This window comes from Ctenopharyngodon idella, chromosome 3 (genome assembly GCF_019924925.1).
Source record: "Ctenopharyngodon idella isolate HZGC_01 chromosome 3, HZGC01, whole genome shotgun sequence".
Classification (NCBI taxonomy): Eukaryota; Metazoa; Chordata; class Actinopteri; order Cypriniformes; family Xenocyprididae; genus Ctenopharyngodon; species Ctenopharyngodon idella.
Genome location: NC_067222.1, coordinates 54,041,480 through 54,060,957, shown reverse-complemented (window position 1 = coordinate 54,060,957; position 19,478 = coordinate 54,041,480). Strand labels below are relative to the sequence as shown.

The window sequence follows — 19,478 nt, the reverse complement described above, 5'->3', positions numbered from 1 at the left end:
CAGCAGCGAAGAGGCAGAATCAGACTTCTACACATAAAACGGGTTTTATTAAACAAACAAACAGAACAACCAAACCAGGGTAATCAAACAATAGAACGGACAAGGTGCTGATGATAAAGTCCAGGTGCAAGTAATCTGTGATGCTGGGTTGACGAGTTGACGAGGAAGTGAGTGCAGGTGTGGAACAGAGAGGATCATGGGATATGGAGTCCAGAACGTAAGGGAACTGTGGCAATAAATTTAAAAGACAATATCTCCGTTTGCATTGAACTTTCAGTGCTGTAACTTTGCAGATACTGTTTATGCCCAAGCAGCAACATTACACACTAACTAAAGTTAAAAAAGTGAAGCGTGTTGATGGACGTGATCTTGCTCTGGGTGATGTGTGTGCGAACACTTATCAGAGAGCAGGGACATGCACAGACATTTTGGGGGGCAGGGGCTCAAGTGGAAAAAAGGGCACTTCTCATAACTATTTATTTAAAAAAAATAATAAAACCTTAAATATATTAAGACAACTCTGACTTCCTTACCAATTTATTTTAATTCCCTCACACTCACGCAATTGTTTTATTCTTGATTTCTACAAAATAATCAGTTCACACAGAGATCATGGTCTTCTTTAGTATTCACTAGGTTTATCACAAGAGCAAAGCAACAACACTATGACACTATGCCACAGTGTGCATGTTTTCTACACTACTATTTTCAAGTAGCTATATATTTAGAACGGGGGTGCCCACACTTTTTTGCCTTATGATCTACTTTTAAAATGATCAACCAAATGAGATCTACCAAAAACAAAAAAACAAACAAACAAAAAAAGCCTTAATTTAGCCTGCATGCATCTCTACATGGAATTCAAGAAAATAAAAATAAATGTTCATTGTTGATATTCAATTTTAACAATTTTCAATTTACTAAACTCAAAATACTTACTGCACAACAGATTACATTAGCCAGGGCATTTACCTTATTCTGATGAGTTGCACTGAATAGAATCGGACAGTTTTACATAATCTTTGTCGACAAAACACAGCTGCCAATATCTAAACTGGTGTCAATCGAAACTGACGGAGCACATGCGATGGTCGGCCGTTCAAACGGATTCATTATCAAGTACAAGGAGGAGAATACTTTTCCCGACTTGCTTACATATCACTGTGTTATACACTAACAAGCTCTATGTGCGAAAATGCGTGCACGCTCACTTCAGAGACGGCTGTTTGTTTCGTGCGTATTTGGAGGAAGCCGACTTCGCGCTCTGTTCTCCGGCTAGTTGTCATGGCAACTGAATAAACAAAAATCTTGCCTGGTAAAAAATTATTAGTCAAATGCAATCCAGACAGAAACTAAAAGGATAAGAAAGGTATCGTTATATTTCTTTTTATTAAAATTGAACAAAAGCATTTATTATAATTGTGTGCGATCTACCAGCATTGTCTTTGCGATCGACCTATTGGGCACCCCTGATTTAGAATAAATGACTGCACCAAGGAGAGGGACATAATTTGTTTATTTTGCAAAATCAATAAATCGTTGTAATTCTTTTGGTGGAATTCTTCTTTCATGTAGTGGACAGTTTTAAGATTTTGGTTAATTTTTTTTTACTCTAATGGAAAGAAAACTTAACCTACCCTACACTTTTAGATGGTGTTTGTTTTAAGCCTATTACCATCTGTCTGTTTGCATGTAGATTTCTTCTAAATTAACCGAAACAAGCTAATCTGAATATTTAAACACATCAAGAGTTTCTTCCCCTGAAATGTTATAAATACATTATATATTATAACAAAAGCCTGCTGATTTTTGTTGTTACACAGCACAGCACGATCAAATCCACAATTAAAGCCAACCACCATAATTAAAAAATATATTATTAGTTAAATAATAATATTCTGCCACTTTTTTGATAGAAATGCTACAGCCACTTTTATTGATGTATTCTCCTGTGTAATTATAGATTTAAGAAAAGCATTATGTAATGCTGTATTATGATTTTTAAAGAAAACTGTCTAATAATGCAGTTCATGGATGCTCCTCTTCTGGTATTGACAGCCCTACAGACCATGGTTCAAAACGCAATGTATAGCACATTAAAATAATTGAAATTATAATATGACATAAATTACATTTGTATCAAATCAGGCAGATGCGTTGCTGGTGGTCAAACTATTAACGCGGCGTTAAACGTATAAATAATCTCACCCTTAAATAGTTTCACAATAGTTTAACAAATTTCACATGTTTGTGAACATACATAGGCTACCTGAAAGAAATGCACGGGATGGATCCATCTAGGGCTTTTTTCTTTTTCGCTTCTCACCGCCAGACAGTTGTTGTATTTTCCTGGGCATAGTTGTCACAAGTTTTCAGCCAGCAGCAAACATGAGGTGGGGCGGAGTGCGCATGCGTTTGGGAATGAATGGCATGTTGCGGAGGGAGGGCAGCTGAACTCAACAAAGCCGACCTGATATATAGTATTTATTATTATTAATTTTTTTATTCAGTAACTATATTTTTGACAGGGAAACTGTGTGCAAACAGTAATATTTATTCATTTATTAAAAAAAAAAAGCACCCCAGAAAAAAGGGTACTTTCTCTTGAAACGGCAGGGGCTCAAGCCCCCTTTTATGTCTATGTGTGCACGTGCCTATCAGAGAGAAGTGCCTATACAAGGAATTCCACCTTTATTACGTGATAAAGGCCCATACTCGGAAAAAAAATGGCGAGACTTGTCCACGACCGGAAGTAGTGTATTTGGCACAGAAATACTCTGTCATACGTCTAGCTTGTGTTTTGAAACTTTGTCCATGTTTAGCACGAGAATGCAACTCTTTAACAGTGTAAATAAGACAGAATGCATGAAATAGCATTACACTTTAACCTCTAGTGCCTCTACTACAGTAAATTAACCCCTGGTTTCATAGACAATTCCTAAGTTCGTCCCAGACTAAAATGCAAATTTGAGTTGTCTTAACTGAAAATAACTTGAAATATGTCAGTGTCACTGTTTTGTCTCAAGATGCACAAGAGTAATTTTTTTCTGAGGCATTTTTATTAAAGCTGCTTAAATATCCTAGTTCTGGCTTAAGCTGTGCCCTGTCTGTGAAACCGGCCCTGAAGAGCTAGGAACAGAAACCTGTTTGGATACAAAGATGAAGACTAACTGGTGACACTTTACAATAAGGTTCATTAGTTAACATTAGGTAACATGAACTAATAATGAACTAAGCTTATACAGCATTTATTAATCTTTATGTGGTAATGTTCTCTTTAATCGTAACGTTAACTTCAACATTTACTAATACATTATTAAAATCTTAACATTAGTTAATGCACTGTGAACAAACATGAACAAACAATGAACAACTGTATTTTCATAAACTAACCTTAAAGCTGCAGTCTGCGATTTTTGGCCCTCTAGCGGTTAATAAACAGAACTGCACGTGTCTTGCGGAAGAACATTGTAGCCGGAGCTACTTTTCTCCGTGTATGTCTATGGTGAGTCACACAGTTACTATGATACTCTGCGGCGGGTCCTACCAGTCTGGTCTGAAATAGTCCGAATATAAACACTTATTATAAGTGTACCATAATGATTCAGGGTAAGACAAAAACACGGTTTGGAAAATGGATTCATGTTGTACATTCTCATTATATAATTTTTGTAAATTTTGAACACAAAAAAAGTTGCGGACAGCAGCTTTAACAAAGATTAGTAAATACAGTAACAAATGTATTGCTCATGGTTAATTCATGTAAGTTAATACATTAATAATGTTTAACTAATGAACCTTATTGTAAAGTGCTACAGACTAACTGAAGGGCTTTTAATGAACTCCAAACTGCGCAGACCTTTTCTGACAGAAAAACTCTCATCAGACGTACAGTGTTCTTGTTGTGGATGATACATTTACACTTTCATTACAAACGTTTGTATTGTAACACGTTTATAAAAAGCTCTTGTTTACGCTGCATTTATAATGTTTGACCAGCAGGTGTCACTAGCGTACGGTGATTCTAGAGCTTTAGTGAATCATTCGGTCAATCATTTGTTTGAAACCCTGTTTAAGCATTTGAATTTTCATTTAATTTTGTCAGGAAAAAAACTACTATATAGTAGAGAAGTAGGCGGTTTCGGACACGGCCAGAGTGTCTCAACTCTCATATTTAACGGCTCTGACGAATAGTTGTTCTCACTGTCCAATGACAGCGCGTGTTACATTTACAAGTGACAGAGGATTGGCTCTTCAAACTGAGGTGAAAGTTGATTGGTTGCTCCACGTGTGTCCTGACCAATGGCATTTTTAACTCGATTGACAAATGGATAAAGAAAAGCAATTGGCAAATGCTTTTTAAAAAGCGATTTAAAATGATTTATTAATGTACTTTTTATTGTTGTATTAATCTACGTTTTAAAACATGAATCAAATAAACAGTTTTAAATGTATTTATTTATACATGTAAAAATGTCCATTTATGTTTGAATGATTAAATTGATCAATTGATTCATGTTATTTGTCAGTGGGTTAGTGGATCTAAATCTGTAAGTGTCACTCCTGCTCCTCATAACGACACCACATGACACAATATACATGTACACTGCAGTTCAACATTTATTACAATATTTCAACATTTATTTCATGATGTGATTTTGAGTCATTAACACAGACACACACGCACTCTCTCTCTCTCTCTCTCACACACACACACACACACACATTTATTGTGTCATGATATTTCAGTATTAATGTAATGAAGAGACTCTATAACATCTCACTGTAACTGATTCATCATGAGCTCAAAGCATTATGGGTAGAGTCTCTCTACAGCCTGATCTGATTCATCAACACAGTTTCACTGATCCAGAACCAACCCTAATCCCAGGATAGAGGGGTTGAGTGAATGTGGTCTGGAGTGTGTGGATGAGGCTCATTGTGTCTCCAGAGACGCTGTAGAAGGACAGAGTTCCTGCACTGTGATCCACATACACTCCTACTCTACCGCTGATGATGGGCTTTACAGGGAGATGAGTCTCTATGTTATTGTGTATGAATGAGTATCTGGAGCGAGAGCAGTACAAACTCCAGGACTGATCATTACGTCCAAACATACTCTCATAACCCCGTCCCTTCCTGCTGATGCTCTTATATGACACTGATACAGACATACCATCACTCCACTCAATCTCCCAGTAACAGCGTCGATCACACACACTCTCTCTACACAACACCTGAGGATAATGATCAAATCTGTCTGGATGATCAGGATACGACTGCGGTGTGTTAGTGTATGTAATCACTGTGTTCCTCTCAGACAGATGGAGTAGTTTATTCACTGAGTTCAGATCCAGAGTGAGCCGATGGGAATCTGATGGAGATAAAACATCACAATCAGGAATTATCAATCTGTCCATCTTTTAATCTACACTGTAAACATGATTTCTGCTGCTTCTTAAATGAACTTAATTAAAATAAGTTAAAACCACACAATTACTGAATATTCTGTCATAATTTAATTGAGTAAAATCCATTAAAACATGTCAAACTGAAGTTCACTTCATCATTTGTGTGTGGAGGACCAAACCTGCAAAAACAATAAATAAATACATACATAAATATATGAAGAAATGTAAAAAAAACAAACAAATAAATGATTAAATAAACATACAAGGAAATGTGGAAAAATAAAAATAAATGAGTATTTATACCTTTATTGTCACAAGTGAGGCTCCCGCACTTCCTTCCCCGCACCACCGGAGGGAGCCTTCACCGGAATACTGATACCATCATTCGGACTACATTTCCCATAGGCCCTCATTCCTGGGACTGATTGCACACACACCTGCACCACATCACACTCACACTATTTAAGCAGCACGCACACACACACACACACACTGCGAAGTCTTGATTTGCCCCGGTGATCATTTCTAAGCGTTTTCTGTGGATTGTTATACTGTTGCCGTTTGGACTGTTTATCTCTTGTGATTCTCTGCTGCCTGCCTTGATCCTTGCCTGCTTACTGGACTGTGTTTGTTTGCCGCCTGCCCTGATCTCTGCCTGCTTCCTGATACCGTTTGTCTGCCGCCTGCCTCGACCATTGCCTGTTCCCGTTTACGTCTCTGCCTCTGCCCTTACCTGTGTATACACTATTCTTAATAAAAGCTGCAAATGGATCTCCATGCTGTCGACCCATCATTACATTTATTCCCTTATTTATGTATAATTGTATTTATTTATGCATGTATTTAAAGGTATAAATACTCATTTATTTTTATTTTTCACATTTCCTTGTATATTTACTTTTTTTTTTTTTTTTACACATTTCTTCATATATTTATTTATGCATTTATTGTTTTTGCAGATTTGGCCGTCATATTTGTGTTCAATGAACTGAAACTGGGCAGTGGATTTTCAGTTCCCAGCATGCTTTGCTCTGGTCTGGATCTATTCCAGAATCTTGAGTTCAGATCTGACGAGTTCATGTAGGATTTGTCTCAGATCTGAACTTGATTTAGGATCTTCTCATCTTAATTAATAATTATAATGGTCTTGTTTGAAAAGTATTATACTGTAGAACTGAACACTGTCACCGTTTATGAGTTTTAATCCTCTTTAATGTGTAGAAACATGTAGCGCTAGTGCTTAGCCCAGATAGAGACCGTCTACAAACAACATGAGGAAGAAAAAAACATTAATCTGATTTTGTTCACTTTAAAGCAGTCTGGTGAACACACACACACACACATACACACTCACTCACTCACTCACTCACTCACTCTCTCACACACACACACATTCACACTCACTCACTCACACACACACCTACACACACACTCACTCACTCACACACACATACACACTCACTCACTCACACACACACACTCACTCACACGCGCACACACTCACTGTAAGCAGCTCCACAGAAAGAAACTGTCATTTTTCAGCTCAGTTCAATGTTCATTCAGTTCAATATCAGGATTGATGGAGTTCATCAGTTATCAATCAAATCTGAATAAGCTCTTATGAACCGTCACTGATACCACTAAGATAAATATAAGAATCTTTTAAACTCCAGCCAAGCTCAAGATCACAGTGGCATTCAGAAAAAGATGATCTGATGTTGGTTTAAGAGTCAAAAGTGATGCTGAAGATGTTACTGAAACTCAACTATTGTGAGAAATCTCTCAAAGCCTCCTAAAGAGTGTGTGTGTTACTGCCCCCTAGAGGAACATGATGAAGTTGATCTGACTGAGATTGATATTCAAACATTTAATAAACTCATTTAAATTCATACAGTGTTCAATCTCATCTTCACAGGGAGTGTCTTGATACTTGGACCTGAAAGATCATTTACATTCATATATTTATGTCATTTGTAATTCAGGATAAATGCTGCTGAATTAAATTCAAGCCTGTTAATAAATTCATTTAACCAAAATTAACAAAGCATATTAGTGATTTAGTGTTATAATTCAACATAATGTCAAATAGTCTCTCCAGCTAATGTAAATCAATATTTCCAGTACAGTATAACAGTAGTAAATGTGTATCTCTCTCACACAAACTCACAACATGGTAAAAGAGCACTTTACCTCATCACAAACACGGTAAAAGAGCGCTTCACCTCATCACAACATGGTAAAAGAGCGCTTTACCTCATCACAGGTAAAAGAGCACTTTACCTCATCACAAACACGGTAAAAGAGCGCTTCACCTTATCGCAAACACGGTAAAAGAGCGCTTCACCTCATCACAACATGGTAAAAGAGCGCTTTACCTCATCACAAACACGGTAAAAGAGCGCTTTACCTCATCACAAACACGGTAAAAGAGCGCTTCACCTCATCGCAAACACGGTAAAAGAGCGCTTTACCTCATCGCAAACACAGTAAAAGAGCGCTTCACCTCATCACAAACATGGTAAAAGAGCGCTTTACCTCATCACAAACACAGTAAAAGAGCGCTTTACCTCATCACAAACATGGTAAATAAGCACTTTACCTCATCACAGGTAAAAGAGCGCTTTACCTCATCACAAACACGGTAAAAGAGATAGAAAATAAAATAGAAAATCTGTGGGGTATTGTGAAGAGGAAGATGCGATATGCCAGACCCAACAATGCAGAAGAGCTGAAGGCCACTATCAGAGCAACCTGGGCTCTTATAACACCTGAGCAGTGCCACAGACTGATCGACTCCATGCCACGCCGCATTGCTGCAGTAATTCAGGCAAAAGGAGCCCCAACTAAGTATTGAGTGCTATACATGCGCATACTTTTCATGTTCATACTTCTCAGTTGGCCAAGATTTCTAAAAATCCTTTCTTTGTATTGGTCTTATGTAATATTCTAATTTTCTGAGATACTGAATTTGGGATTTTCCTTAGTTGTCAGTTATAATCATCAAAATTAAAAGAAATAAACATTTGAAATATATCAGTCTGTGTGTAATGAATGAATATAATATACAAGTTTCACTTTTTGAATGGAATTAGTGAAATAAATCAACTTTTTGATGATATTCTAATTATATGACCAGCACCTGTATGTTAATCAAATTTTGTAGCTAAAAGGAGTGATGTAAATCCTGTTTTTTACATATTTTGTATTAGATTTTCATGATCTTTCATTGCTGTCTGTGTATTTAGTCACTGTAAGATGTTCTGAAGCTGTTTAAATACTGTAGCAAATCAACCAGAGGTTCCCGGCTTAAATTTTTGATTTTGTTAATATTTTTTCTATAGAAAGACAAACATAAATAGTGATAAAAGCCAAAATATTAAATGTCACCGATGCATATTTACTGAGTAATCCACTATTTTGTAGAAGGGGGTCAAAATGACAATTTTCACCTGAGATTTGGAGCCAAATTAGAGGGGTGTAAAAATGACTTTGGAAAGATGGCAGCATCATTATTTAGTGTTCAGACAGAGATTGGTAGGTCTATTAGTAAAATCTGTTTACTTTCGCAATCTTCGTTTCATTATATGCCAACAGTGACAGTTCAAAAATGGTAATAAGCACTTCTTGTGTTTTTTTTCCTCATGTTTGCATGCCTGTGGCTCAAGAAGTATTAAAGATATCTTAATATCGTTTTAGATTCTGGTTCTTAACAAACTTTCCTTTTGGTATCTTCGTTTTAAAGACTCTCGATGGGTTCAGTCCCAGAGATATGGAGATCATAATGCAGTCCAACAAGACTGCGACATCAGCAGGGAGCTGGTGGGTGATGATTTGGGCTGGAATATTGGGAAGTGAGATGGAGATCCCTTTAGGGTCTCTGATGGTGTCAAAATGACTTCATCAAGATATGTGGAGCTCATAACTGGCCATTTTCAGCTATGGTATAAAAAGAAGGATTTCTCGTGAAATTAGATTTTTATTAAGGACAACATACTATCCCATGCTGCAAAAAAACACCACAGCAATAAAACTGTTTGAAAATGTATTTCTACACCCACTGTAAATGTTTCTCTTTGTGAGGTTTGGTTTGGAGTGGCTGAAATGCTTCTTTACGCACAACTGCCAGCCTGCATGGAGAGCTTCTTGAGACTCCAGAGACACCAGCAGCTTTAAATACCTGTTTGCTGCTCAACACTGGCTTTTTTTATAGTTCTTTTAATGCATTTTTTTTTTGACAGAAACTTTTGTTAATAAGCCTTTATCTGACCAAGTTCTCTTGTGCTCTAAAATCACTCACAAATCTTATGACAGTTCAATAATCTCCATTCAGTTTTCACACAATATTAGTTGTTTTCATGCCTTTTGCACAACATTACACCATTTCATGCTTTTCATCTTCAGTAAGATCTTTCTTCCTCCCCATTTCATGAGAACTGTGACTTGCTTAGTAGGGTTTCTATTTACCCAAGTAGACCTGGCAAACTACTCAACAAACCTGTCTGAGTTTGATTAACTTGCATAATAATTTCTCGCTACTCCTGCTCACTTCTAACTTACACGAGTTTAAATATGCTTTCCCTCGCCACGCCCGCCTTGCAAATTAGCCCTGCAGAAGCCTAAAGCCCGTGAATGGCTGTAATTAGAAACTACACAGTGCTTAAGTGCGAGCAATAACACCAATAAACTCTGCAAACGCGACTGTTATTCTAAACAAGTACAATTAAAATACAATTCTAGTCAAGGTAGAAAATAGGACAAGTGCAGATTCGAAATTAATCCTTCCTAGCAGAAAATAATAAACGAAGCAACTGACCCAGAACAGATATTAGGCAAAACACTTACGCGCTCTTGCCGTCACCACTGTCAGCTCGTTTTTTCTTTTTGGAATTTTCTGTAGAATAGTGCATAAGTATGCGAATTGGGACGCACCGGAGAAAGCGATATGTGAACGGCCCCTCAGACAGCCTCTCCCAACTCAAACATCACAAACACAGCTCGTACAGGGGTTTGAGAAACCATGTCTTAACATGTAGAAGTAAACTATATTAAAAGACAAGACAATAAATAATGTCAACATATGAAGAATACTTTTAGCTGTTTTGCTACAAGTAACGAGTTAGTAGGCAATTCATGTTTTTAACATGACTGTGGTATGAAGCGGGGCGTGGCTGAGAATCGTGGGCTAATGAGAGACAGATATCAGTGCCACACACCAGTCCCAGGGGATATAAAGGAATGAGGACATTTCATTCTACACAACTACTCACAAAGCTGAAATACTGCTCATACAGCTCAGTTTATTTGATGAATTAAAACTGTGAGGTAACGCAGTGCTGTTTCACTTGGTCTCACGTTACACTATCATATTAAACTACATTTGAAAGTTGTAATGTTGTTCTATGTATTAGTTTGTTGGCTGTATGAGAGTAACAGTAAGCTAGATCTACATTACAATATCATACTGATGATATTCTAACATTTCATCGTGTTGAGCTACATAACATTGATTAGTCTTATGTAGCCTACATTTGCTTACCTTGTCTAATAAGGTGCAAGAGCGCCGTCTCTGTCAAGTCAAAGTTTGTCGCAAAGGTCTCGCCATCTTGGAAACGTCACACCGATATTGATCCTCGTTTTATTTCTCCTTTTGTCCCAAAGTTTGCTTGCCATGGTCCATAATGTTTGAATGAAACAACAACAGCATGTCGCTACACGTTACGCAGCTGTCCCGTCTGTTGCCATGGTTACTATGCAGTATAAGGAAACCAGGGATAACGCAGATATTGACAGGCGACAAGGGAGGGACGGGCACCATTTAAAACTGTGAATTTCTCTGAATTTACAAATTCTTGTAAACATTTAGGATAATATAAGTACACAGCTGAACGAAATATATAACACTGTGCAAGTGGTTTTTGGATATTTTAATAAAAAAAACTTACATATTGTGCCTTTAATGCTAATTTCAACATTTACTAATGCATTATTAAAATCTTGTTAACATTAGTTAATGCACTGTGAACAAACAATGAACAACTATTTTCATTAACTAACGTTAACGAAGATTAGTAAATACAGTAACAAATGTATTGCTCATGGTTCATGTTAGTTAATACATTAACTAATGTTTAACTAATGAACCTTATAAAGTAAAGTGTTTCCAAATATAAACACAATGCAAATAAGAGATAAATAGCACAATGTAGACAGACACCTTCATTTATTATAACTGAAGTTTTTGCAGAAGTGCAGCGTTGTGTTTCTCGTGTTGATTAATACAGCAGCGATCTTTGCTTTCTGTAGGCCTACATAATGAATATTTTTCATGCTGCTAACTACACACTGCATAGTTTCTGGATTGACAAATGTATTTAAATGTGTGATTAAATCCAATTGACCGTGATAACCATAGCAATGGACAGAACAAAATAATCTCTTCATTAAGTATTGGGGTGTAAACGCTATAAATAACACATCTCCTACTTTTGCTATGTAATGTATTACTTTGTTCATTTTATTACTAACTTTTCAAACTGGTCACTCAGTGACTTTTTACTTTTAAATGTACAGATTTTTAAATATAAATGAGTTCAAAGCTCTTGGTTTTATTATTTGTCCTGACAGTGTTCATTAATAGGATGTATTGATATTTCGTTTCTCTGCATTTATTGTGTTTTTACTGTCAGTACTGAACTCACAGTTCACATGGGTACGGTATTTTGTACTGTGGATGACAGTGTTTGTCCACCACCACCGAAGACCATTTTAGACCCAGGAAAAACCCTGTAATGTGAAATAGTTTTAATTTGATGTTTTCAGTTGACAGATCAATCAGTGTTAATGGAGTCAAGTTTCTGTGCTGCTTCATTTGGATCATCTCTGAATCCTTTGTCTGCAGTAGAATGTTTTCTTGAGAAAAATAAATATTCTTTTTTCTGAAATATAAAGCTACATTAGAAATGTCTATACTGTCACTTTTGATCAATTTAATGCATCCTTGCTTGAATAAAAGTATTCATTTCTTTAAAAACAAAACAAACAAAAAAATAATCATAATCATATATCAATAATGATAATAATCATAAATGTTTCTTGAGAATCAAATTATCATATTAGAATTATTCTCGTTTATGTTAGGCTGTGTGTATTTTGATTTCCTGAGTTTTGTTATTAGAGACATTTCCATTGAAGCTCCTTCGTCTGCATGTGTTTCACACAACCAACTCCTGACAATTACCGTTTTTACTGTGTTTTGGATCAAATAAATGAAGCCTTGGTGAGCAGAAGAGACTTCTTTTAAAAACATTAAAAAATCTTCCTGTTCAAAAACTTTTGACTGGTAGAGTATAACACACTCTCACATGTTTATTTTTTAGTATTTTTGGGAGGAGTAAAATTTACATATGTGGTTTCAACAACCAGATGCATTTAGACTTGTTCAGTTTCGTCTGGAATGCGTCCCAGACCTCCTCCTGAAGTGATCTGAGCGAATGCGTTTCGGAGGGTATTTACACATTTACACCTGGTCTTTTCACGATCTGATAGCTATCCCATCAGAGAAAATGCATGAAGTGACCAGGTGTAAACAGGTTTTAAAGAAACACAGTTTGAACCAAAAATATTTTACATGTCTCATAATAACATAAATCTTTGTGTTTTGTGTCATTGCTTTGGCAAAGCATCTCTCAAACAAACCAAAATAAAAAGCACGATATGGCTTTGTGCCCTTATCAAATCACAAAAGACGATAATTAAGTAAGTCTGTAGTCTGTTGCGCTGCATGTTTCAGAGTGGAGAGCACACTTTGCTCACTCCATCAGCTTGTTTTCCACGTCTCAGTTCACAGGGAATGAATGCAGTGAACTCAATCTCTGCATGTGCCTTGAGTTTAACGTTTATTTGGGAACCCAACAAGCACCAGTTATGCTCAATTTTCACATTCACATTATATCCAACATTTTTGTGGACAGCTGATTACAGTATTTCACTTGATTTGTAATAAGATGCGTTTATAAACCTGTTTTGACTGAAACTGCTGGTTTCTGCCAATATAACAGCTTAAGTGAAGAAATTAAGACAGAAGTATTGTAACGTCCTATTGTAAAATAATATACTCTTTATAAAATATTAATTTTTCATTTACAGTAGTAGTATTTTACCACCTTAGAGATAATTCTAATAATGGTGATCTAAAAGTATTATAGTTATTATTATTTTTATTTATTATTAAACTGCATCATTTGTCAGTATGACAGATACTCTGTGTGTGTGTGTGTGTGTGTGAGTGTGAGAGAGAGAGAGAGAGTGTGCGCGAGTAGACATACATTTGTGTAATCCTGCTGTTATCCTGAACTCTCCCCCATGATCCACGCTAGAAAACACACACAGTGATACAGTTAGTCAGTAAACACACTCACACACTCCCTCAGACACACACACTCTCTCTCTCTCTTTTTCACTCTCACTCACTCACACACACACACACACACACAAAACAACTTTGGAAAACTGTAAGGCTAAGTACATTACCAACCAAATACAGAACTGTTACAGACACAGCTCGTTCCAATAGGTGATTTATTACAAAAAGAATATAAACGTAATTGTGGAAGGAAAATCACCTGGGAGCAAAACAAAACGCCGCATAAATCCTACTGCCCAGATATGGCAACAAGGCCTCTTATCCCAAACTCATACACGGTCCACAGGTGCAGGAAATCAGTTCTACTAGAAAGACTCTGGAGTCAAGAGAACGTTTGAATAAGATTTATTTAACAGTTAGTATGCAAATTAGTAACATAAAGATGAAATGGGGTTATGTGACAAGCAGGCCAGAGCGAGAGCTGTGAGGGAACGGCGTGAGGCCGGTGGCGTGATTGCAAAGGAGCGCAACCTGCGCACTGCACCGGTCTCGTATCTCTCACGGAGGAGCTCCGGAATCATAAAGGCAGGAGCGATGACAGTGAAGGACAAGAGAGGACCAGGCCTGGATTTATGTTAGGTTTTTATTGTGTTAGTGTACAGCAGTCATCCGTGAGGGACGGCCGCCATTTTACTTTTGTTTTGTATTTGTAAATTTTGCTCCAAACCTTTGATTCGAAACACAAGATTCGTGAAGATTCGAAGCTTCATGAAGCAGTGTTTTGAAATCGCCCATCACAAGATATTGTTGAATAAAGTTGTTATTTTTTTTTTATTTTTGGTGCAATTTCTTGTCGCTTTATAATATTAAGGTTGAACCACCGTTGTCACATGAACCGATTTAAATATGTCTTTAGTAGCTTTCTGGGCAGTGTAAGTGTTAATTGTCTTGCTGGCAATGCAGGCCTCACTGAGCCATCAAATTTTATCAAAAATATATTAATTTGTGTTCCGAAGATGAATGAAGGTCCTACGGGTGTGGAACGACATGAGGGGGAGTAATACATTTTTGGGTGAACTAACCCTTTAATTTACACTTTCAATGCCCAGAAAGGCAGTGTTGGGGAGTAGTTAACTACATGTAGCGGCGCTACTAGTTTAACTACATTTTTCAGTAGCTTCTCAGTAGTTCAGCTACTTTTAAAACAGTGTAGCTTTTCCAGTAGTTAACTACTTTTACCAGCAAGTAGCGGTGTAGCGCGACCAAAAGCTACAAGCTACATTCCGTTTTGCGTTCTGACGAGCTTGCAATGTACTGAAGCAGCACAGCGTCTTACTAGATCATGAACTAAAATCGTGCATTACTGCCATCTATTGTTATATCACACATCTTGCGGCATTTACAGTTCACCCAGAAGAGATTGTCTGATTATGTAAAGGACAGGAGTGGGTTTACACTTCACACGAATCGATTACTAAAGGTTACGCTTAATTTATAAACAAATGATTAAAACGCTGTCTATGTCGAAGACTTCAAGCACATACAGGTGAGTAATAGCGTTTTTAAATTGATTGTCCTGCTTTAATACAGTCTCTATCAAATGTATGCTAACTATTTTATTACAGTGGTGACCCGCCATATTCTAATCTGTCCCACCATAGTGTTATAATGAACCTAATTCACTAACGCAGTGTTTTGCGTCATTGCATTGGCAAAGCATTTGTCAATTGAGCAGAAAACAAAATCGCGATATAGCTTAGTGCGCTTATCACATGGCAAAGGCTGATCTAATAAAACCCGTTGCGCGGGTTTCAGAATGTTCACACAAGAAGCGCACGATTTGCATCTCAAAGCTTCATCACTGCATGTGCTGTGAGATTAACATGCAATTTTCTGTTTATCCAATTTAAGTTGCATATATTTTGCTCTTGCATTGGTGCAGGCCCGGTACCAGAATCAAATAACTGGAGGGTGCTTCTGAAATCAGTGAGGATGCTAAAGTGCAGATGTAATGTGTAAACAACAGCTCCACCATAACAAGAACATAATGTACAGTGAGACATTTAAGATTTTAAGTCACAAATAATTGGAATAGAATTTAAAAAATATTGATACAAAAATTCAAATATTTTTCTAGTCTGCACATTGCTTATTATTGTTATTGCATATTTTTGTCCCATGTTACGGTTATGGTAGCAATTTTGAACGTAAATCCTACATTTATATGTAGATATCACTTCTGAAACTGCAGAGTGCAATTGGTTGTCAGTCCTCTCATAGCATGAAAAACAAAACTTATATTAAAATTCTGAATGTATTATATAAAGCGTGCAAACAGCGCATCCTTTATAATCACTAAAAAGTCATAACTCATCTCAATTATAGCTGTCTACACTGCACAATGAGTCTCTTACATCGTGTCTACACTTTGTTAATGAGAGGCTTCGTGAGCATGCAAACTCAGTGATGAATAAAAACTCTGGCGTTTCTTCCGGTGATTCTAACTAACTAACTTAAACACCCCTGATTGGCCATTGCATTCAAGAGATCAACAGTTGTGTCTGTGATTGGCTACGTTGCTCACCGCTGCAAAATCATGTTGTAAATAGAAACATTTGAAATTCTCCAGAGCGCAAACACAAATACGCACTGGGGCGTTTGCCAAATCTGTTTCGCCAATATGATATTATACAGTATCAACTGAGGGTGCTCTTGTTTGCGTTTGAGGGTGCTTAGGTGCGTAGAACCAGGCCTGCATTGGTGTGACATTTGTAGCAGTTTTGCACTTTGACAGTCAGGTGTGAGATATAGGCTACATTTGAGTATTGTATCTTTTGATATACATTACAAAATAAAACAGTACGCTTTGAAATCATAATTGTAGTGCATTGCGTTGTTTTAAACCCCAAACATTTTACTTAAACATTCTTCATTAACAGTTATTCAGTTATTTGTAATAGGCTATGTCATTAAAAAAAAATAAAAAAAAAATAAAAACATTAAAGTAGTTTCAATGTAGCTAGCTACTTTTTGTTAGTAACTTGTAGTGTAGCTAACTACTTTTTCAGAAGGGTAGCTTGACTGTAGTTTAACTACTTTAATTTATGAGTAGCTTGTAGTTTGTCAAACTACAGTTTCAGAGTAGCTTCCCCAACACTGCAGAAAGGTAGTAAAGACATTTAAAACAGTTCATGTGACAACAGTGGTTCAACCTTAATGTTATGAAGCGACGAGAATACTATTTGTGTGCCAAAAAAAACAAAATAATGACTTTATTCAACAATTTCTTCTGTTCCGTATCAGTCTCTGACACATGTTCACGAGAGCACCATGACGTATGTGTGTGGTGATGAGGCAGGAGCTTGCATTCTGCAGAAACGCAGGACTGTATTTACAGAGGAAGACACATGCTCAAAATAAACATTCATAACTATGTCTGCAGATTTCAACACAGAGGATGAATTGCATTTTTTTTGCACAACCTTACTTATTCGAAAAAGAATATACAGGGAACGAACTAAAAGAGATGGAAGAGGCTGCAACACAACCACAGCCACAAGCTTCTGAAAGACAGAGCAATGAAGAGCTGGTGGTGTAGATGTCATCAGTGCCAAGTGATGCCTACTGAATAAGAGATTGTGTACTGCATCTATTGTGATATTGTCATGCCACAGCTTGAAAGTTTGGATAATTCATGCAATGAAACGACACGTGTCTCGTATCACCACACGCATGTGTCGTGGAAAAAATTGTTGAATAAAGTCGTCATTTTGTTTTTTAGCACACAGAAAGTATTCTCTTCACTTCATAAATTTAAGGTTGAACCTCTGTAGTCACATGGACTGTTTTAAATGTCTTTACTGTCTTTACTACCTTTCTTGGGATTGAAAGTGTAAATTAACTTGCTGTCAATGCAGGCCTCACTGACCCATCGGATTTCATCAACAATATCTTAATTTGTGTTCTGAAGATAAACGAAGGTGTGGAACGACATAAGGATGAGTAATAAATGACAGAATTTCCATTTTTTGGTGAACTAACCCTCTAATTCTGTAAAGCCCTTGTACAGCTTTGTTGTGTACAGCCTGGATGAAAGTTACCATTGTGTTAGGAACAAATAAACTTCCTTTGGATGAAGCTGATTGGATCCTGTGTTTTGACCAAAACCCCTTGAGGAAAGCTAGATATCGGACATCACTTACTACAGTCCCTTTTTCAGGCATACTGCATAAATTGTGAAACTATTTTACTGATGAAGTCGTGGGGCAGCACTGACACATTTCTGTGCATGTGTATGTTTGAATGTGTGTGTGTTAGTGTGTCTGTACTGCACCTTAGAAAGTTTGTCAAACAATCAGAATCAAGCATTCAACAGCCCTGTAGTATAACTGCAGCTAAACCTCTGTTTATTCTCAGTAAGAACCTTTGTAAATGTATGAAAGAAGTAAAGTCAAACTCTTCCTGCTCAACATACTTAAGTTTATCCAGTGTGCAGTTTTGATGGTTGAATTTATCAATGAATGAATCTCCTGGGTGATTGTAGCTCAGGTCCAGCTCTCTCAGGTGTGAGGGGTTTGAACTCAGAGCTGAAGACACATAACCACAGCCTTCATCTGTCACCATACAGCCAGACAATCTACAAACACACGCAGCAACAGTCCACATGACATTAGTTTGACAATCAGACCAGTATCACACACTGAACTGTGCAGTTTGTATGCTGTTATTTTCTGTAGATTCAGTCATAAAAGTAACAAAAGTGTCTGTGGAAATGTACCAAAGTATTCATTCACTTTTCTAAACATGTACAGCAGTGGATCGTGCGGCATTCACAATAGCAACTTTTGATTTCATTCGCTGAACCAGTGATTTTCTATGGCGATCAATCAACTGTGTTGGGCTGGTTCAGACGGTGACAAGTCAAGAATCTGAAGAACGATTCAACAAACAATTCAAGCACATCCATATTTGTATGAGTACGAGTACAAGTATATGAGCTTGGTATCAGGCCCGATCAGTTTCCATTGACTATTTCCATTACATCGAGAACAAATGTCACATTCGTTGACAATCATTTATTGTGATAGCATTTTGTTAATTATTTTAAAACCATTTACCTCAGTATCTCCAGCTGACAGTTTGGACTCTTCAGTCCATCAGAAAGAAGCTTCACTCCTGAATCCTGTAGGTCATTGTTACTCAGGTCCAGCTCTCTCAGGAAGGAGTTTGAGGATTGTAGAACTGATGACAAACTCTCACAACACTGAGCAGTGAGATTACATATGGAAAATCTGAACAATAAAAACAAAATGTAATTGCATACAGAATCAATCTTAGCAGTGTGTTTTTAAATAATTAACTTAATGAAAAAAATAAATAAATTAATAAATAAATAAAGTATTTAAACTCAAACCTCAGTATTTCCAGCTGACAGTTTGGACTTTTTAGTCCATCAGAAAGAAGCCTCATTCCCAAATCCTTTAGATCATTGTTACTCAGGTCCAGCTCTCTCAGGAAGGAGTTTGAGGATTGTAGAACTGATGACAAACTCTCACAACACTGAGCAGTGAGATTACAGCGTTGTAGCCTGTGTAGCGAACAAAACAATCAGTGATATCAATGCTTATTAAGGTAGTGTTTATAATCTAGAGCATAGATAACTTGGAAAAACCTTTGACTGTAGCGATGTAAGCAAAGCTAAAACA

The 19,478-nt window shown here is 36.9% G+C and overlaps 1 protein-coding gene across 1 annotated transcript in view; it reads right to left on the bottom strand.

The window, feature by feature from the left end:
* Window positions 1–4,596: 4,596 nt before the first annotated feature.
* LOC127508917 (NACHT, LRR and PYD domains-containing protein 3-like) overlaps window positions 4,597–19,478 on the bottom strand; it is a 30,473-nt gene continuing 15,591 nt past the window's right edge. Inside the window, 5 exon segments of the mRNA XM_051887418.1 lie at window positions 4,597–5,374; window positions 13,736–13,782; window positions 18,248–18,409; window positions 18,891–19,064; window positions 19,187–19,360. Of these exon segments, the coding sequence (XP_051743378.1) occupies window positions 4,851–5,374; window positions 13,736–13,782; window positions 18,248–18,409; window positions 18,891–19,064; window positions 19,187–19,360 (1,081 nt within the window). The 3' untranslated portion in view covers window positions 4,597–4,850.